The 20,335-nt window shown below is 38.9% G+C and overlaps 6 protein-coding genes across 11 annotated transcripts; 5 read left to right on the plus strand and 1 right to left on the minus strand.

Annotated features, from left to right (window-relative positions):
- Positions 1 to 2,010: 2,010 nt before the first annotated feature.
- Positions 2,011 to 4,742, minus strand: AspRS (aspartyl-tRNA synthetase). The gene is made up of 6 exons (XM_018013213.2): positions 4,600 to 4,742; positions 4,102 to 4,211; positions 3,694 to 4,019; positions 3,211 to 3,617; positions 2,530 to 3,147; positions 2,011 to 2,465 (listed from the first exon to the last, which is right to left on the minus strand). Exons 2-6 carry the CDS (start codon positions 4,186 to 4,188, stop codon positions 2,302 to 2,304), a joined length of 1,602 nt encoding a protein of 533 aa, XP_017868702.1. The 5' UTR covers positions 4,189 to 4,211; positions 4,600 to 4,742; the 3' UTR covers positions 2,011 to 2,301.
- Positions 4,743 to 4,930: 188 nt separating this feature from the next.
- Positions 4,931 to 8,585, plus strand: Nmda1 (N-methyl-D-aspartate receptor-associated protein). Of its 4 annotated transcripts, none has more exons than XM_018012720.2 (5): positions 4,931 to 5,079; positions 5,660 to 5,797; positions 7,072 to 7,397; positions 7,466 to 7,714; positions 7,778 to 8,585. In XM_018012720.2, the coding sequence occupies exons 2-5, from the start codon at positions 5,758 to 5,760 to the stop codon at positions 8,135 to 8,137; spliced, it is 975 nt and encodes a 324-aa protein (XP_017868209.1). In that variant the 5' UTR covers positions 4,931 to 5,079; positions 5,660 to 5,757; the 3' UTR covers positions 8,138 to 8,585. The 4 variants fall into 4 exon arrangements, with proteins under 4 accessions (XP_017868209.1, XP_017868211.1, XP_089328426.1 ...); XM_018012722.2 differs by lacking the exon at positions 5,660 to 5,797 and adding an exon at positions 5,551 to 5,605 and having other exon boundaries at positions 4,934 to 5,079; XM_089472300.1 differs by lacking the exon at positions 5,660 to 5,797 and adding an exon at positions 5,551 to 5,605 and having other exon boundaries at positions 4,997 to 5,201.
- Positions 8,586 to 8,916: 331 nt separating this feature from the next.
- Positions 8,917 to 10,901, plus strand: Lfg (Glutamate NMDA receptor-associated protein 1 lifeguard). Of its 3 annotated transcripts, XM_089472301.1 has the most exons (5): positions 8,917 to 9,055; positions 9,108 to 9,232; positions 9,940 to 10,046; positions 10,104 to 10,205; positions 10,267 to 10,901. In XM_089472301.1, the coding sequence occupies exons 2-5, from the start codon at positions 9,214 to 9,216 to the stop codon at positions 10,771 to 10,773; spliced, it is 735 nt and encodes a 244-aa protein (XP_089328427.1). In that variant the 5' UTR covers positions 8,917 to 9,055; positions 9,108 to 9,213; the 3' UTR covers positions 10,774 to 10,901. The 3 variants fall into 3 exon arrangements, with proteins under 3 accessions (XP_089328427.1, XP_017868213.1, XP_017868212.1); XM_018012724.2 differs by having other exon boundaries at positions 8,958 to 9,232; XM_018012723.2 differs by lacking the exons at positions 8,917 to 9,055; positions 9,108 to 9,232 and adding an exon at positions 9,272 to 9,854.
- A 45-nt stretch (positions 10,902 to 10,946) lies between these two features.
- On the plus strand, positions 10,947 to 14,437 carry Balat (Beta-alanine transporter). Its single transcript, XM_018012718.2, has 6 exons — positions 10,947 to 11,317; positions 11,376 to 11,538; positions 12,691 to 12,837; positions 12,890 to 13,234; positions 13,298 to 14,008; positions 14,067 to 14,437. The coding sequence occupies exons 1-6, from the start codon at positions 11,205 to 11,207 to the stop codon at positions 14,397 to 14,399; spliced, it is 1,812 nt and encodes a 603-aa protein (XP_017868207.1). The 5' UTR covers positions 10,947 to 11,204; the 3' UTR covers positions 14,400 to 14,437.
- A 1,880-nt stretch (positions 14,438 to 16,317) lies between these two features.
- On the plus strand, positions 16,318 to 19,428 carry LOC108617072 (uncharacterized). Its single transcript, XM_018012725.2, has 3 exons — positions 16,318 to 16,561; positions 17,254 to 17,553; positions 19,196 to 19,428. The coding sequence occupies exons 2-3, from the start codon at positions 17,351 to 17,353 to the stop codon at positions 19,206 to 19,208; spliced, it is 216 nt and encodes a 71-aa protein (XP_017868214.1). The 5' UTR covers positions 16,318 to 16,561; positions 17,254 to 17,350; the 3' UTR covers positions 19,209 to 19,428.
- A 22-nt stretch (positions 19,429 to 19,450) lies between these two features.
- Positions 19,451 to 19,752, plus strand: LOC149268759 (uncharacterized). The gene has a single exon (XM_089472302.1). The coding sequence runs from the start codon at positions 19,451 to 19,453 to the stop codon at positions 19,586 to 19,588; it is 138 nt and encodes a 45-aa protein (XP_089328428.1). The 3' UTR covers positions 19,589 to 19,752.
- The last annotated feature ends 583 nt before the right edge of the window (positions 19,753 to 20,335 follow it).

Consider the following 20,335-nt stretch of genomic DNA (forward strand, 5'->3'; position numbering starts at 1 on the left):
CTCGTTGACAAGGTGTTTGTGTATGTGTGTGTGTGCGTGCATAGCGAACACTTATCCGATAAGTTGAATAGAGTATGTCAAACAGCTCTCAGTGAATCTTCATCAGGCTCATGGACAATGCATTAACATGTTTGTTTTATAATGAACTCTTAATCAATGGCCGACAGAAATAAATTGCACAAAATAACAACTTTAATTGTGGCAATCAAATATATATACATTATGCGCAATGCTTAACTTATCTAATTGCAGTTAAAGTAACTTTCTCTGCACTGTCAATAAATAAAATCTATTATAATAAAATATATATTTAATTCAAGAGAATCACTTGTACTAACAGAATGTGTCAGAGATAAGCTGAGAAATTATTTGACTTTAAGGCTCTTTCTTTATTGTTAAGTAAGGATTTAGAAGCAAACGGGATGAGCACATACCTAAAAGAAAGATGTATGGTGAAGGTCGAAAGAATTTTTTATTCTACTTATATTATAAACCGTCATCTATGGAAAGGATAGGATCCCAGAGATAAATAAGCTGTCAACAAGTTTCCTCATTTGACTTGTCTTCTCTTTGAAGATTCGCTGTTCATAAAAAAAGTAGTAAAATTACTCTATGAATACGATTTTTCTTTTGTTTAAAACAATTTACGATAATTTAATGAAATAAACATATTCAGTAAATAATCAAATAGTATTTATATATAAAATATCTTCTTGATTAATAAATGATTAAAAACGTTAATGCGAGTTTAAAAATAAATTTTTGGCAATTTTCATTTTAGTAAAATCTACCATTTATTAAAATATAATTAACTAACTAACTAACTTTCTAAAATAAATTCAATTTGAATATCAATTTTACATACTATATAAAATCATTATTTTCAGCATCTTTCGCTTGATGCTGAAGAAACTTTTACCAATAGCTTCGTTTAAGACTTACAAGTTTTCTTTATTGTATTGAAATATAAAACAAAATAAATAAAAATGTAGTTAATAATGAAAAATGAATAAACTTTTATTGTGCATTTTCAATTTCGAGAGTTATTAATCTCAACTCAAATTTTTAGTTTATATAATTCTAAAACTATTTTTTCTATTTCCAACCAAAGCATTGAGATCACCCAGCATTGTTAATTTACCTAATGTGCAGAAAAGCAAATTGTTAATACATAAATCTGGGATGCAAATGAAGCAAAATGATTGGCCTTCTAATAGTATTATGCTCATTATATGATAAAGAAATTCCAGCTAAAGAAAGTAATAATTTATTCAAGTCAACATGTAACTGTACCCAACAGATGTGGCAATAATTTCCATGAAAATCTTAATAATTGAGTGCTTTTGATTTAGTTCTAGAAAATAAAGTATTTGGCGAATAGTTTTTATCGGGAGTTGAATTACTAAATTCAACTCGCTCGCAACTAAGCGAGTCTAGCATTACAGATATGAAAGGCATATTCCAGTATTTATATGTACATAAATATTATTTTACTTTTCCAGTATAAGGAGTAAGTAAAATCCGTAGAGTTTTACCAGTAAAACAGTAATTTGTGTCAGATTTGGCAATTTTATCTGGTATTTTTATATGGCGCAGATATACACAAGTATTTATATTGTATAATTAGAGACTTTGATTTCATTAAGATAATTCACGTTAGTGTTTCCCAATTTCCCACGCCTTCAATTCGCGCAAATATATATATTCCATATTAGAAGTTTCCAATTCGTAGAATAATATACCAGTTTCGTGTGATCGGTTAGTGCAACAAAAAAAATTATTGGATGCCTCTATATACTCGATATATTTCTCTTCTTGTTTACCAATATTCGCCTATTTATCAGCAGTTATTACGAATAAGATATGGATTATTGCAATGATAAGACAGATAAGAAATTAATCTTATCTTCGATATGATATCGATAAGGCACAAATACATCTTTGAGATAGTTAATTTACCTAAAAAAATATATATGGTCTATCCGCAAAACAAATGATACGCAATGAAAATTACTAAAGACACATGCAAAGATTTATTTTAAACGGTTTTAAACACATTCCGACCCTAAACAGTCTTTACAGTTCTCGTTGTCAAACAACTTTGCAGTATGCAAGTTCTTAATGTGATGGTCGAAACTTAAGGAGCAGCGGGGATCAATTAAAGTATACATTTTTGAGACTTGGGAAGGTTGTTCACAGTTTGGAAAGTTGGAGGAAGTTTAAATAATTGTTATCGAATTTCATTCATTAAGATAAGAGCTTTTCCATGTTGTTTTTGTTTTGTATTTAACTCAATCACGTTTAAGGTGTTAATCGCTTAGGATCACGTGGGAACATTGACGTCTTCCTAATGTTATCCAAGCCCAGATACAGCATAACGACGCGCTCCATGCCAATGCCGCCGCCAGCGTGTGGTGGACAGCCGTAGCGGAAGGACTCGATGTAAGCCGCAATTTTTGTAATATCTGCAAGAGAAAGGAAAAATGAGCCATGCAATTATGTGACAGGATTAGATAATTGAAAACCCACCGATGCCATGGTGCTTGGCACGTTCAATTAAGTACTCTGGATCGTGTATACGTTGAGCGCCCGACAAAATCTCCTCGCCGCGCATGAACATGTCGTACGAGTTGGAATACATCGGGTTGTTGGGATCGGGCATGGTGTAGAACGGTCGTATCGCCAGTGGGAACTTGTCAAGGATGTAAAAGTCGGTGTCGTATTTGGCTTTCACCAATCGGCCCAACAGCTTTTCGTTTGGCGTTGACAAATCCTCCTCATCGCCCGTCTCAATGCCAGCCTCACGCAGCATTGCCACGCCCTCAGCAAACTGCAGTATTAGCGGCGGCTCCAAGAACTTGAACGGCTCCACTTTGTACTGCTGCCCAACAGCTTCGATCTCTCGACTGTACTTGTCACGCAGACCCTTAAAGATGGCTGTGAACGTATTGCCGATTGTGTGCAGCACCTCGTGGTAGTGATATTTGAATGCCATCTCCAAATCGAGTCCAACGAACTCAGTTAAGTGCCTGTGCGTATTTGAGTCCTCGGCGCGGAACACGGCGCCAACAGTGTAAACCTTGTCGAAATCGGCTGCGATAGCCATTTGCTTGTACAGCTGCGGAGACTGTGCCAGATACGCAGAATCTGCAAAGGTTACACATTAAATGCTATACATATACACATCTATATATTACTGCAGCGACATACCCTTGAAATAGCTCACGGTGAATACGTTGGCACCTCCCTCACTGGCAGCGGAAATTATCTTGGGCGTGTGGATTTCGGTGAAGCCCTTCTCGGTGAGAATGTCGCGGAAGAGACGACAGACGCCAGCTTCCAGGCGAAAGATGGCCTGATTGGCTGGTGTGCGTAGATCAAGCACACGATTATCCAGTCTCGTGTCCTGATTAACGCGTATGTTAAGTCCCTCGGCATCGTCGGCATTCTCGGGTCGAGATGCATCCTCAATTTGCAGTGGCAGCTGAGCCTTTGCCTGCGAAATGATGAATATCTGCTCCACGGACAACTCCAGCAACTGCTCCGTACAGGATTCAATTTTGGTGGGCACAGCTACTGCTTTCGCTTGGATGTCAATGATGCTCTCCTTGGGTATGCTGCGAACAAGGGAATGAATGAATAAATGAATTCATTTTATTTAATTTAATCAAAGGTTGGAATTGATTTGCTTACTTTCCGGCAAACTTGACCATTTGCTTGGAAATGATGTCACCCACAGCCAGAATGCATTGAACCGTGCTGCTCTGCTGACGCAGAATGAGGAAGCACTGTTTGCCCTTGGCACGAGTCGTATGCACACGGCCACGCACCCAGACCAGGCCCTTGCCCACATGAGCACTCAATTCGGGCACCGTAACGAACTCGCGCTCGCTTCGCTTATCTTTCGACTGTATCATCTCGGAGAGGCCATAGCGGGCAGCGGCATGATCCGCTGCATTGTCGCCAGCCGCCTCATTTGCAGCGAGAGCAGCGGCAGTGTCAGCTTTGTGCTCAGCTTTCTAAACAGAGTGAGTGAGTGATAGTATAGAAGACATCAATTATAAATGTTATCAGCAAAGACTTTGCCACGTCGCCGCTTACCTTGGCTAATTTAGCCTGCTTCTTGGCTGCCTTTTTGGAGACCGGCTCCTGCCCAGCACTGGCTGAATTCTCCTTGTCCTCAACCATTTCTTGGAATGCAACAAAAGCGGCTGTGAAATAAAAATAACGTATATAGCTTTACAGTTTTCTTGATAAGCAACAGGCGAGAGGGGGCACGCATCCGGCACTCAACTATTGCGTCACGCACATTCATGCAAATAAATACATGCACAAACAGATTCGTTCTATTTATAAAAAGTCTCTAATGTAGCGTGCACCAATTTGCATATGTATTACAATTGCAAACCATTTCTGCCGGTTTCATACTGCAGTTCAGTCACCCCCACGCATTTCCCATTACATATGGAATGGGAGCCACATCCTCTTTGTTTAAGTGCACGGCACACACATAACCTAAACCTACGGCACTTTGAGGACAAGATTAGCCTTTACTGCTTTGCACTTCCTGATTTTGATGGTACTTGCAGTTATGCTTACCAGATAATTCGTAGCCTCTTAATACACAAACGAAAAGATTACACGAGTGTCGGAAGCTATTGCAGCATGCTCGGCCGTTGTGCAGTTGGTATTATTTAGGTGGTTTTTTTCTACTCATATCGATAGTTGGCAATAAAGAATATATATATTCGATATATTTTATTGATATGGCTTGCAAATTTTTGTATAGTTTTTATTTTTGATAAATAAATAAAACCTATGCATACATAAATGTTCAAAATTATTAAATTTGTGCAATAAATATCATGTCTACCTTCGAATTTTTATTCCTAAACAGAGCGTTTTCCAGCTATTGTGCGGTCACCGTACCCAGCTCAATAAAACTTATCGATGCTCTAGTTAATGTTACTGTATCGATATTTCATTCATCACTGAATAGCAGATTTTCCAGAAGAAACACAGTTGAGGCGAAGTTTGTTTTATTTGTTTATAGAGCAATTTGTGTGCGTATTTCACAAGGTATATTTCGTTGTTTTCATCTATTTATAGAACATACATATTTGTTTGATAAACAAAGACAAGACAGGTGTTTGTAGTGTTTTTGGTTGTTCCCCAATTTCGTTCGGGAAGTGGGCTGCCGAGTGAGTCACCAACCAATATATAACATTTAAATTACGCTAAATAGAGGAACTAAAAAAAGAAAACTTCTAGAATAAGTGCATTGGTTCCAGTGGGGTTTTAACTGGTGATTCAAAACTGTATTGTTCTACACACCCTCTTGCATACGTGTATACATATGTATGTATGAGTATACTCGTACATAAATGAAATTTGTATATGCGTACGACTGTGTGAACATCTGCAGCAAGTTCACACGTCATATTTACGTGTTTTTAGGCAGCACAAGCGGAACTGGTTATTAAAAGAAGTGAATTAATTAAACATAATTAAATGCGACAATTCCATTACGATATTAATCCTCTTTTGCAGGTAAACGATTATCTCTAACAGTAAATATCGAGCGACACCAATAACGAAATGCAAGGTGAGTGTTTTTATATGCAAATTAAACTAACGGTTTCTTGGGTCTACTTTGCAGTGAATACTCGTATATAGAGACCCCTTGTCTATAGCTATCTGTAGGAGCGGATCGTTCAGTTCAGTTGAGCTCAGACAGCGACAAAAACAATATCAACAATGTCGTGGCAAAGCGTTCCACAATATCCTCAATATCAAGGTTTAATTTATTTTGCATTTTTTTTTTTGTTTTTGTTAAAAAAATTTGTTGGCTAATTCATATGGTTTTGCTTTCTGTTTCGTACCACCCCTACGCATGCTTCTGTCGAGTCTCTCTGTTCTTGCATATAACACCCATTTAAGTTAGTTTTATTAGTTAACTCAGCGACGCCTTGGTTCGATGGTTTCTTATCTTATCGCAGAGTTTATAAATGAAAGACATACATATAATTCATAACTCAGGAAAACTGTAAACAAGTATCATTTACCATTCATATCTTCACAGAGTAGATAAACTGTATATGAAATATTGAAATCATCTAATTGCATAATACATACAATATTTTCACTTAAAATATTCTATACCTCATTCGGCCCCATACGTCAATGGAAAAACAGCTTAAGATAAGAAATAATATTCTTAAAAAGTTTCTTATCTATCCGCCAGTCAAAGACTTTTAAGATTGAAAAACTAATTTAAAATAACTTACTTATGACTGTACTTTTTACAAAATGAAATCTTAAAGCAATTGCATATGATACGTATACATATCAACCTTACGTATGAGGTTGAATAATATATACTACATATTTGTATAAAAAAATATAAATATGTACAGTCGACTCTCGTTGTTTCAAACCTGCGATTTGTAATTCGTACTCATATGGTGTGTTAGTAAGAACTTTGAACTTGAATTTTAGGTTTATGCGTGTTACGTATAAAACAAAACGAAACTCATGAAACGGCATATCAGATACTTTTTCTCCAGTTTCGAAGCAAACCCGAATAAATGAGTTCTTTTCAAAGAATTATTATTATTATTATGTTATTATTGAACATACATTACGAATATGTAAAATGCCAGCTGTTAAAAATATCCTCGATAATTGATAGTTCGATGTTTTATTTATTTTCTCTCCAACATTTCAAGCATTCGATGATTCGTAATCTTTTAAGAGTCCCTCGAGTTTCGAAATAACGAGAGACGACTGTATTTATTCTTTGTATTTCATATTCATGATGCTGATTAAAGCTGATTCCAAGAATGCATTTTTCTTATTTATCAATTTATTATATATTATTTCTCTGCATAGACTGTTGAATGAAATATCTCATTAGGAACTGACGTCATCTATTAGATGTTTTTACGATTGTTTTGTTCATAAATGAGTGGAGTTCAGTTTTAGAATATTTAATTTTTATAGAGCTCAAAATAGCATGAGCAAATAATTAGCTAATTGAAATGAGATGAATAAGTGATTCCCCATTCACAGATCCGAATCAGCAGTACAACTATGGCGGGTATCCACCACAAGGTGGCTACGGCGGGGGCTACCCACCGCAAGGGCCGCCGCAAGGCGGTTATCCACCCTACGGCCAGGGAGGCGCGCAACCGTATCCGCAAGGACCCTACGGCCAGGGACCTTATGGTCAGGGCCCACCGCCTGGCGGTTATGCTCCACAGCCGGGCTTCATACAACCACCACCTGCAACGGGCTATGGGGCCTACGATGATCCCGAGGGTCAGCCCAAAAACTTCTCGTTTGACGACCAGAGCATCCGACGTGGCTTTATACGCAAGGTTTACATTATTCTAATGGTACGTAGTCTAGTTTATCTCTATTTCATTTCAATTTGACTTAAATTTGTTTTGTATTTGTATTGCAGGGTCAGCTCTTGGTAACCTTTGGAGCAGTAGCCCTGTTTGTCTTTCACAGTGGCACCAGGATGTTTGTCGCCAGGAATCAATGGCTCTTCTGGGTGGCTCTGGCTGTGTTGATTGTGACGATGTTGTGCATGGCTTGCTGCGAGAGTGTTCGTCGTCAGACCCCGACCAACTTTATATTCTTGGGAATATTTACGGTGGCTCAATCATTTCTCTTGGGCGTATCGGCCAGTCGCTATGGACCGACTGAGGTATGAACTGTCTCTCCCATGTCCGTTCAACTCCCCTTTAACGGTTATTGATCTCGCTTGCAGGTGCTTATGGCTGTCGGCATAACGGCTGCTGTTTGTCTGGCCCTCACGCTCTTTGCCATGCAAACCAAGGTGGACTTCACCATGATGGGCGGCATATTGCTGGCCTGCATGGTGGTATTCATGATATTTGGCATCGTGGCCATATTCTTCAAGGGCAAAATCATAACGCTTGTATACGCCTCCTTTGGCGCGCTACTCTTCTCAATCTATCTGATATACGACACTCAGCTGATGATGGGTGGCGATCATAAGTACTCGATTAGCCCCGAGGAATACATATTTGCCGCGCTGAATCTCTACTTGGATGTGGTCAACATTTTCATATACATTCTAACCATTATTGGAGCATCGCGGGACTAGAAGGCGTTAAGGAATTAAACTTCTATTTGGCATACTTGAATTTTATGTTAACAGGCAATATAGGCAAATAGCTTATTAATGTTGCCCTAACAATCAGATATATTTTCAATAACCGCGTAATCTCATAATCAAGTCACAGAAACGAAAGCAAAAGCGTTTCAAAATGAATATTTCAATATGTTTGGTTGCTAAAAACAGTATGTAATTTGTTGCCAACTTTCCTTATAGATTGTATTAATTTTAAGGTGAAATGGATAATTAATTCTTTTGTTGTTGTTGTTATGCTAAGAGAAATGCACATTTGTTTATGTCGTTTCGGTTTCCTTAAATTATTAGCTTCAAAAAACTTATTTAAACATACCTGAAATTGATTATAACGCTCCAAACCAAAAAAAGAAAGAAAAAAGCAAATACCGCATATAAACAATAAATAGTCTTAAACATTTAATAGTTGTTATATATACGTGTATTACTTATATATACATATATATGCAGCGTCGCTTGCAGTTGTTAATCATTATATGAAGAGGAAACTAAAACCAAAAAAAAATTATCCAAAAATTAATTCAATCCAAAACCTCCCGCAAGTATTCTGTAACGACTCTGTGGTAAAGTCAACAATAAAGTGTATCTATTTATTTATTAAAAAAGAAGAAGCAACGAGAAAAACAAGGGTTATCGTCTATGCTGTATGTATGTATGTATGTATATCAACTGTGAGGTCTATGACGGCGCTTTGTGCGACTCTTGTAGGTCTTCCCCACACAGCGTGCTGGGGCGTGGCCGGCAATGCACCAGGGACCAGGCCGAAAGTAAATGCAACAGTTAAGGTGACAGCAGTTCGTAGTCAGCGCTGGATTAGTCAACTTTGTCTGGTTGTTTGTGTCGACCCGGCCCGACACTATCTGTACTATTTAGGTTGTTTTCTTATCTTTCGATAAGTGTGCGAGTAAAGCAAATAAATTTTTAGGAGCTTGCGCTACCCAACATAGTTGCTTAGTTATATTCGGAAGCTAACGGCAGTGCGAGTGTGAATCGGCGAAGAACATCTACATATATCGGGTACATGCCATAAAATGTATCACTACCAGCAAGGCAAGTCAAATCAATTGCACAGAAAGTTCGCGAGATAAGATAATCGGCAAAGCAAAAAAGTATTTTTACTCGAATCGGTTCAGCTGCAAAATGTGCATTTCACTCTCTCGCACTCTCTCTCTCTCTCTCTCTCTCTCTCTCTCTCTCTATATATATATATATATATATATATACCTGGATTCATTCACATTACAAATATGTCCCACCTGGTGTGAAATAGTGCTCTATGTGCTGGTCCAAGTTGATTGTGTTATCAGAGGTTTTGATAAGACTAGGGCCCAGTGGGTGATTCAGAGGGTCGGTTTACATAATATACCAATCGATTGGTATATATCAAAGAATACACAGGTGTGTCATATGCGAGATATGAGAGTGACGCGTTATCAGTGCCCACCAATACCAAAGATGAGAAAAGGGTAACAAATTCATATACCCTCCATATATATATAGTTTATTTACCATCTGGCTTGCTATCTGCATCTGTGAGTGTGTTTGTAGCTAATCTGCCAGTCCAACTGGCGTATGACCAAGCGAATTGCTGCTCAGGTAATATACATTAGTCGAACGAACCAGACGCGCTCCACGGGAAATTTAGCCATGGGTGATACGCACTTTCAATACGGTTCGATTTTGGATTGATTTCATCTCTTGATCTTGGTACAAGCTCAAACATCTCCCTGTCTCTCTCTCTCTCTCCCTCTGCACAGGTGACAACAATGGCGTCTACGGTGATCCGGAGGCGGACAAAAGTTTTGCATTCGATGACCAGAGCATACGCAAGGGCTTCATACGGAAGGTCTATATGATATTAATGGTAAGCATCAGTCCGCTCCAAAGATCCCCATTTAATGATCCCTCCATTGTATTCCAGGTGCAACTGCTGATCACGTTTGGCTTTGTGAGCATTTTCACCTTCTCGTCAGCTGCACAGGGCTGGGTAGAGCGCAATCCCGCGCTCCTTTGGATAGCACTGGTAGGTCACTCATTTAGAGCAGGGTTGAAGGATTCGCATTGATTGATATCTCCTCCCACAGGCAGTGCTAATTGTCACCATGATCAGCATGGCCTGCTGCGAGAGCGTGCGCCGCAAGACGCCGCTCAACTTCATCTTCCTGTTTCTGTTCACGCTGGCCGAGTCCTTTCTGCTGGGCATGATTGCCGGCCAGTACAAGGCGGAGGAGGTGCTCATGGCCGTGGGCATTACGGCGTCGGTCAGCCTGGGACTGACGATCTTTGCGCTGCAGACGAAATACGATTTCACCATGTGCGGCGGCGTGCTGGTCGCCTGCCTGGTGGTGTTCGTCATCTTCGGCATCGTTGCCATCTGCGTACCGGGCCAGATCATTGGACTGGTCTATGCGTCGCTGGGCGCGCTGCTCTTCTCCGTGTATCTGGTGTACGACACGCAGCTGATGCTGGGCGGCAATCACAAGTATGCGATCAGCCCCGAGGAGTACATCTTCGCCGCGCTCAATCTCTACCTGGACATCATCAACATCTTCATGTACATTCTGACCATCATTGGGCTGGCGCGCAACTAGGCCGGACTAGGCTAGGCTAGGCTAGTCGTTGCTTTATCTAGACTTATTTATTATTTTTTATTACCCCAACTGAGATTACGTGTCGCGGGATCGTTCAAGAAATATATTTACAGCTGACTTTATGCATACCTATTTGCTATTTGCGATTTGCTATTTGCTATTTGCTGTGGTTTTTTGCGACTGCCTGGCCAATTTGTGGTGTTCGGGCCGGTGGTTGGCCGTGCTGCGACCCTGTCTCACGCAGCGGTGTCCAATTAATTAAAACACACGAAAGGCCGTAATGTAATTATGTTCAATTGAGATTGGGAGCCGCGTGGCGGAACTGCAGCCCCTTTGGATTAGCGCTGGCCACAAATCTGTCCACTCGATCAGTTGTGCGCGCATTCAAATCGTGTGTAGATCAGCAGATCAGCAGATCATCATCGGGTGCCATGGATTTCGATGAAGTACTTAAGGAAGTGGGCGCCTTCGGGCTCTATCAGAAGATCATCATATGCTCGGTGCTGCTGCCGGCGGCGCTGCCCTGCGCCTTTCACGCCTACAGGTGGGGCCCAGGTGCTAGCTGCTGATCCCCTGATCGATGCACTCTAATGGCTGTGCAGTCAGTTGTTTATTGCAGCCACGCCCAAGCATTGGTGCCGCATACCCGAACTGGAGCCCTGGACCCAGGACTACCTGCAGCTGGTCAAGAATTTAAGTATTCCCCGGGACAAGCATGGAGCCTACGCTGAGTGCAGCATGTTCGTGCGCAACTACAGTGAAATAGTGCGTGTTTTCAATAATTAACATATGAGTATATACATACACACACGTACACACGTACATACATATAGACATCTATTAGCAATAATCATACTGCTGTGATAAACATTTCGCGTATCAAGAAATTTCTAGAGTCGAAGTGGAGAGCAAAGCAATAATTATTACATATCAGTTAAGTGAAGAAGAGTCTATTTCTAGTTGAGAGTGTCTTATATGTATATCATATAATGCGGAATACGAGTATTCCGTCAATAACTCAGTCGAATGATAATATAATATATTATCTTCAATTTGCAATGGCATATGCCACTTCATAAATTCAAGCTAAAATGCTCAATGAAATGTCTTATAGACTTTATAGGCTTTGGTATAGCTAATTGGCTATGTGTAAATTATTTATAATATACAATTTTATTATTTATCTGTTTGTTTACTTTATTTATTCACTATATTTTTAATTTTGTTGTTGTTTTATTTTCTTCATATATTTGATTTTTATCTTTTACTTTAATGTTTTTATGTATTTTATTATATATATATATATAGTTTTTTATTTTATTTATTTATTGTATTTATTTTAAATTTTTATTTATTTTGTGGTATTTATTATATTTATTTATCGTATTTTTTTTTTTAAATTATTATTATTTTTATTTAGTAGTTTTTTAATAATTATTTTACCAAATACATCACTCGTACTTCGTTTACTTTTTTTCAATACCTATTAAATAAAATTAAATGAATAATAATATTTTACGAAAAATAAAATTGTATTATTAGTTTGTATTATACTAAGCACAATATATAAATATGAATTCAATAAATAATTAAATTTAAAAAATTGGCCTAACTAATTAACATTTAAATATAATTTAAATAATTAATTAAATTCAATTGAAATAATTAATTTAGTTAAAATTTAAAAAAGATTTCGTTATCATTTAAAGCAGTTATACTATTCTCATTAACTGTGCTACAACTGTCATATGCATGCCACAAACATAAAGCAGTGCGGAATATGCTGAGAGCAAGCAGTGCAGAAGCAGTTAGTTTCACCAGAAAAGAATTGTTATACCAACTTTAACAAACATTTAAAATGTACAATTTACAGTTACCATTTAATATATATTCTGTCTCTCTCTCTCTCTCCTAAAGGTGCGCTATCTAGAGTACCGCACGCCATACGAACTGCAGAGGGAACAGTCGTCTCGGCTGCTGAAGGTAGACCAGGAGTCCATTGTGGCCTGTCAGCACGGCTGGCACTACGACAGATCCATGTATCCCAGCACTGTGGTGCAAGAGGTAAGACTCGATTCCAGCATAAACTGATTCTACATACATATATTCCTTTCAGTGGAATCTGGTCTGTAGCAGTAGCTACTATGTCACCCTGGCACTGGTGCTCTTTGGCCTGGGCGGCTTGATTGGCAACTATGTGTTTGGCTATTTGGTAGATCTGTGGGGTCGACGTCCCTCCTTTTACGCCTATCTGCTACTCGAGATAGTGGCGTGTGCTGCCAGCGCCTTTGCCTGGAACTACTACTCCTGGCTGGGTCTGCGCTTCGTCGTGGGGCTCACTGTGCCCGCCATCTTGGCCAGCCCCTACGTGCTGGCCATCGAGCTGGTGGGTCCGGATCGGCGCGTCTTCTGCACAATCGTCTCCAACATTGCCTACTCCCTGGGACTGGTGCTGCTCTCAGTAAGTGGAAGCGCCTACAGAATATATTTGATATATAGCAAATAAAATTTAAATTGAATTCAGGGCGTGGTCTACTTGGTGCGCGACTGGCGCTATCTGACTCTGGCCGTATCGCTGCCGTTACTGATGCTCTTCTCCTGCTTCTTTGTGCTGCCCGAGTCGCCGCGTTGGCTCATCGCCGTGGGTCAGACGAAGCGGGCCGTGCGCATCCTCAAGGTCATGGCGCGTGTCAACGGCGTTCACGTGTCCCGAGACTTTGTGGAGCGGATGCAGCAGCGCCTGGTCCGCACACAGCCAGCAGAGACGACGCACTACGGCATCTTGGATCTGTTCCGGGGCACGAACATGCGGCGCAAGACTCTGATTGTGACCCTGATCTGGTTCGCCAACACCAGCGTCTATGTGGGTCTCAGCTACTATGCCCCGGCGCTGGGTGGCGACGAGATCTGGAATTTCTTTTTGGCTGGCGCAGTGGAGCTGCCCACGTACCTGCTGCTGTGGCCGGGCTTGAGTTACTTTGGACGCCGCTGGATTCTCTTCATTTCGATGCTAGTTGGAGGCGTGGCCTGTGTGGCCACCGTGCTCTACCAGCAGCAGGCGGAGGTGATGCTGCTGCTCTACTGCATTGGCAAGATGGGCATCTCGTCGGCGTTTGTCGTGCTGCCGCTGCTCGCCTCCGAGCTATATCCGACCGTGGTGCGTGGCCTGGGCATGAGCTTCAGCTCGGTGGTGGCCATGACGGGTCCCATATTCATTCCAATAATCAACCACATGGTGAGATCTTAGGGTACTCATAGTTATTCCTCCCAAAATGACTTCCATCTGCTTGCAGGGCCAGCAGATGTTGGTGCTGCCGCTGATTGTGATGGGCGCCTTGTTGATTGTCGGCGGCTTTGCCAGTCTCTTCCTGCCAGAGACGCGTGGCAGGAACCTGCCCCAGACTCTGGAGGAGGGTGAGGCGGTGCCACTTAGCTTTCTGCTTTGCTGTTGTGTGGAATCGCAAACGCCAAGCCGCAGCCAGATCCACAACAGAGCCCTGGCCAGAAGCAGGAGCAGGATGATGGCCGAAGAGGCGGCAACGGTCTACCACAGAGTTGGCATCGGAGCTCCGGCAACTTGTAAAATCGTTTGCAGCATTTGTAAAAAAGAAATGCGAACATTGTAATGTAATACATAAATAGAAAGCTAATTGTTTATGACATACATTAGAGTTGATTTTTATTGATAGTTTAAATGTGCAATAGGTTATTTATTTATAAGTAGATATGAGTAATAGTGAAGTATGCTTTTAAATTTGTTCACTGGATTCTTGGAAAATTTCTGGTTCAGCTGAAAAGTATGCAACTATTTTTTTAATTTTTTTCAAATTATTTTTCGTTGCCAAACCAATAAAAAATATATAATAAATACCTATATAGATAGTATATATACATATGTGTGTATCTATATATTAGGAAGTTAGTTAACTGCTTTGAAGGGCATTTCAAAGACGGAAATTATTTGAGTTGAGAAACTTAGTTTTGGGTTGAATTAGGTTCAAGTTTTTAGCTTGAAGTGCTCAGGTAAATGTATGCATATAGTATAGGTGATCACGTACATAAATATGCATGTACATATGTATATGCCTGTCTCAGAAATAATTTACACACATTTATGCTTATATATGTACATATGTATGTACGTACCATACACATGACAGTCAATATTAGAAAATAAACTCACAAATGTATATATACGTATATATGTATGTATGTATGTATGTATACACAATGTACATACACAGATGTATCTACGCATGAGTGAAAAGGCACTTCAAAGGTACCCAATAGTCAATAGCACTCAAATGAGATCAGAGCAAACAGTTGAGATACACTTGAAACAGCTTTATTTTGTAGCTGTTTACACACAACACACAGTCCATTTGCATAGTTACACAAAATTATTCGCATCAATTATTTATTTCTATGCATATTGATAAACGTTCATCAACGTAGAGATTTGCGCGTGTGTATGCGAGAGTTCGTCTGAGAAAATGTGTGTAAAGTACAAAGTCCAAGCAATCTACGATTAGCTGCAGCCATTTGTGTCATACAAAAGCATTCGGCTTATCAACGACACGCGGAACGCCGGACCACAATAAATAGAAGAGGCTAGAAAGACACTTGCAGTACGGAAGTTGGGGGCAAAATACAAAGGTTGGTTGTCTGACAGGTATACAGGTATACTATATGGTTATATATACATATGTAAATATATCTGATTATTGTATAGACAAAGAATTGCAATGTCTATATGCATATAGTTTATATTGTATATTTTAACAAAAGCGAGCATATTTAAATGTAGCTATGCACAGGGCCTGCCTTACTTGTTATACTGTATAACAATATTCGATTGCTGCAGTTGCTAAACCAACGGCGTTTCTTTATAAGCTGTGTAACACGTTTACCATATAACACATTATGTATACATGTATGTGTACGCATGCATGTGTGTGCTTAAGTGCCATTGAGAGTACCTTCGTTATTTGGTTGTTCTCAAAATAAACTCTTTACTGCAAATATAAACATTTAACTTAATGAGTTTCCCATTAAAAACTGTTGCAGTTATACATGTGCATGTGATTTTATGGAAGTGTAAATAGAGTAAGTGTTTACACACATATGTACATACGTACATATGTGTAAAAGTGAGAAGCAATGATCAAAACAAACCAGAAAAACTGCCTCGACCAGGGTAGATATACGAAAGGCAGTGAAAACAAAACCAACTGCAGCAACAACAACTACGCGGCCAGATGTCGGCAGCAAAGCCAAAGAAATCCATGTGCAGTAAGACATAATGTAATCGCTGTGACGGTATACACTCACACGTATGTACATAAGTAGTACACACACATGCGAACAAATTCATATACATATGTATGTGAACATGCATATTCAATGTTGTGTTTGTGACGCCTTCGCAATTGATTAAAACTACGTAGCTACGTAGCACCCGGCATCGGCATCGGCATCGGCTGCGACATCGGCATCGGCATCGGCCATCGGCCATCGGCCATCAGGCAGCGCGTCGCGTCGTTGGAGCGTTCAGTGCGATCGCAGACATTGTGCAAAACGGTTCACAGAGGCAGCCGAACGCTAAACACAAAAAGCTAAACCTGGAACGCTGAACGCTGGAATTGGAAGTCAAATTTGAATTGGAAGTGCGCGACTAGCCGAAGGAATTGTGTCAGACCAATTTGAAAGCATTGCGGAGGGCGTTATACCCCGCCACCAGCTGAACCAGTCGACGCGCAAATAGCTGAGCGAATTACAGCAGCTTGAGGTAGGTCGCGCGTCTAGCGAATAGTGGCCCAGTAACAGAATGCCGTCTTCAAGGCTGCATGGGGCTATCAGCTGTGGCAGAAGTAGCGCCATTTGGCCTCGTCCTAGGACCTGCTTATCATGCCACGTTGTTCAGTTTTATTCGTTTTATTAATAACAAATCAAATTGCTGTTGAATGCGACGCGTGCTCGCTGCTCACAGTGGCTTATCAGTGGTGCGAACTGAACTGTTATGAACTTGTTAAGTGTCCAAGTGCTAATTGATAATATGTACATATATACCGCGTTAATCTTGATAAAAATTAACTATATGGAATCTAAGACGCAATTATCAAAATTATACTAATTCAAAATACTCTCGTTGCATTTCTAATCTGTATAATTTTGTTTGACAAGATAAAAACAGCATTTAATAAATGTATCATTTTACGATCATTAAAAGCCCGTACTTGTTACGGAATGTTCCCGAAAGCTTCCTCAAAAAATTGAAATAAATGAAATGAAATCGTACGATTATCAGCATTATCATAAAAAATAAAATAAAAAGCAAGTAGCCCATTTAGACGCGAACAGAAAACAACAATTTTTTATGTATTTAAAAATGTATTTTTATGTGCCTTCATATTCGACTTGACGACACACCAAAGAAAAAACTCGTATTCAGAAAAAACAACACATCTGATATATTTTTAGCTTTATCAATTTGTTTTCGTCTTGGAGGCTCGACATATCTACGCACACACTCGCTGTCTCTGCCCACTTTTCGTATCACATATTAATTGGAACGACCATGGATAGCGTCAAGTCGTTTTTTGTCAATCCCAACAAAGAAAACAATCTGAACAATCAGCAAAATGGCGTCTTAAGTCGGTGGGCAACCTGGAATGGCAATATGCAGGCGCATTCGGATCCCGGTTCAGTGAACCAAGCTAGGAGAGACACGAATCGCGGCGATGCTAAACGCAAGGACAGTGATAGTTATTTCTACATAATGTAAGTACAAATCGAATAATATCTGTTTTATATAGAACATCATATAAATAATTGGCAAGGGTTCTATATTTATTTATTATACTAGCCGTGGGAATTGCAAATTTAAGAATAATTTGAATTACTTGTATAAAAATCAAATCTATTTGTCTAAATTTTATTAAAATCGAAAAAACGTAAAAATAAAATCTGGTATGCAGATATGAAATTTTAATTTTGCTTGAATGTAAAAATAAAAAAACAGGAAAGTCTAAGAAATTACAGAATTTAAGGGAGTACTATAGAATATAATGAATCTAATTTTGGGTTCATAATTTTGACTATTCTTCTTGTTCTAAAATAAAATACTGAATAATGAAACAAATTTAGTAAAGGCACTAATTAGTTCTATCTATTCATGTCTAGATTGAGAAAAATCGGTATTACATTTTTTTAGTAACTTCTGCAATGCCAAATGAAACATTGTTGATATTTACTTCCCCATTATATACGCAATATGTAATGAAAATAATACTGGGAATTGTTGGAAATTTAAAAGCAAATATCAAGCCATAGAATTGGTTTAGGCTTATGCCAGTGGATATACGAAAGAATGATAATAATAATATAAATTTAATCTAAATCAGATATAATCAAAATAATACTGGCTAATGTTAGAAGAGCTATCAGAGGCAAAGATACAAACGTAATCAGAACAAGTCCTATAGATCGTGGAAATAAAATTATAAATACATTTATGAATATGAATATGAATATATGAATATCAGGTATAATAAAAATAACAGTAACATAATAATGAGAGGTGGCAATAGATTAGGTACAACCTATCTTGACTTTTTCCAATCAGCACTGAAGACTGTCAACACACTTGACTCATAAATTTCTTTTCGATTCCCTTATCAGAGCTATATATGTATAAATTGCACTGTAATCTCTGGATCATAATTTTGGCTATGGAAGTTCAAATTTTTGTGAGCAGTGTACAAAATTTTTGCGAATATTATTTAACATTTAAATTGGTTCTCAAACGTTCTCCAGTTGGTACTCAGTACGTAAACCAGTTTTACGAACGAATCACTGTCACTGCCTTGAAAAATACCAGTATCTCGTTATAAAACCAACTTTCGTCACAAACAATTCCAAATCAGAAGCAAAACAAAAGCTTTGAGTGTTAGAGCTTATTGTCTAAAGAGAGAGGCAGAGATTTGTGTTGAAATAGAGAGATAGAGACAGAGAGAGAGGAAAACTCGCTTTGGGGGATTACGTTGTTCTGATTTCCAATTCAGTCACGAATTAACAGCGCCAAGCCTCAGTTGGGCGGGTTTTTTTCTGCTCGCTAAAATTATTTTAAGGCTGGAAGCTGTTAAATATCCGAAAATAACCCCAGCTGATCTGAAGTCAAGTATAAAGTGCGTGATTCAGCAGCGCAGTGAAACAGTTTCAACTGGCCAACGGGCAGGATTAGTAGCAGCGCGTAAGCTTCGATATGGAACTAACCATGATTCATTAAGATTAGAATAGTTTCATCTCTATTACTCTTCATATCATTACTGCCCTGAGTTGACCCCAGCCCGTTTATACTCTATATATAATTCCATTGCCCCTTATATCATTCATAACTAATGATCTTTATTTTGCTTTTCAGGTGGCGGGCTTAAAGACGATATTCCAGCAGCAAGCGAAGCCATATTAGTCTAAAGTTACCTGCAGCGGTTTTTGATTTCATCTAAAATTAGAAACATCGGCGCTGTGACAGACGTGTTTTGTCCTGTTGCACAATCTCCATAACCGATGTTTAGTGATATTAGCTATTTATTTGTAATTCGTAATTCGTTATTTCGTAATCTGTAATTATATTTGATAATTGTCTGATCGAGACTGGCCTCTCTCTAACCTATATATGGATGCATTAACTGTTATTGGCTTGATATATTGGCTGATCTGCATGTTCTTATTTGGGCCGATGATGTTCTTTGTCTGTGTTTATTTACCTGAAGTGCCAGTGCGATATGTGAAGAGCTTGAGGCAGCAAACCTAGGTCTTATACACCTAACTTAATTGTCAAATATAAATATACACACATATACATATATGTAAGCAGTACATAGAATATATACATTGCGCATATTTTATATATTATACTGATATTGATACTACTGATGTACTCGTATAGACACAATAAAATTATATTCATGTGGAATATTCAGGCCTTTCAATCTCGTCTACAAGGTTTCAGCTCTTCGATCTAGTCGAGGCATCGCCCATTGGCCTTGAAGCCAGACATTAAAAATGTATTCATACGTTCGCAGTGAGACTTGAGAGTGCATTGCACTCTAGAGCTGACTTCGTATACGCATTCTATGGGCACTACGGATAAACACTCATGGTACTGTTCAAGTGTTTTAGGAATGAGTGTGTAAGGTGAGTAGCTGAGTGCAGTCTTATATAGCTTTTGTTATTATGAGCAATTCTGATTGTACTTTTGCGTTTGTTATAGGAAATCATGCCGTAAGTTTAAGTTCATGAAGTACTACATAGCTACATATATAGCTATTTAAACTATATTTTTACATTGATAAATCAACTTTGCGGTTTAAGTATAGTTACATTATATATTCTTCAGATGCTTCAGTATAGAAATTACTGTAGTAATTATACTATTTGTAAGACTTTATACAAAATTATTTTTAAAATATTGGATTGCAGTTCTTTCCTTAGTCCCTCTCAAGATTCATTCCTTGTTCTCCGGATCCATCAAACATTTAGTACAAACTCTTATTATTGT

Source organism: Drosophila arizonae, chromosome 5 (genome assembly GCF_054131065.1).
Source record: "Drosophila arizonae isolate 15081-1271.41 chromosome 5, UAZ_ARI_1.0, whole genome shotgun sequence".
Lineage (NCBI taxonomy): Eukaryota > Metazoa > Arthropoda > Insecta > Diptera > Drosophilidae > Drosophila > Drosophila arizonae.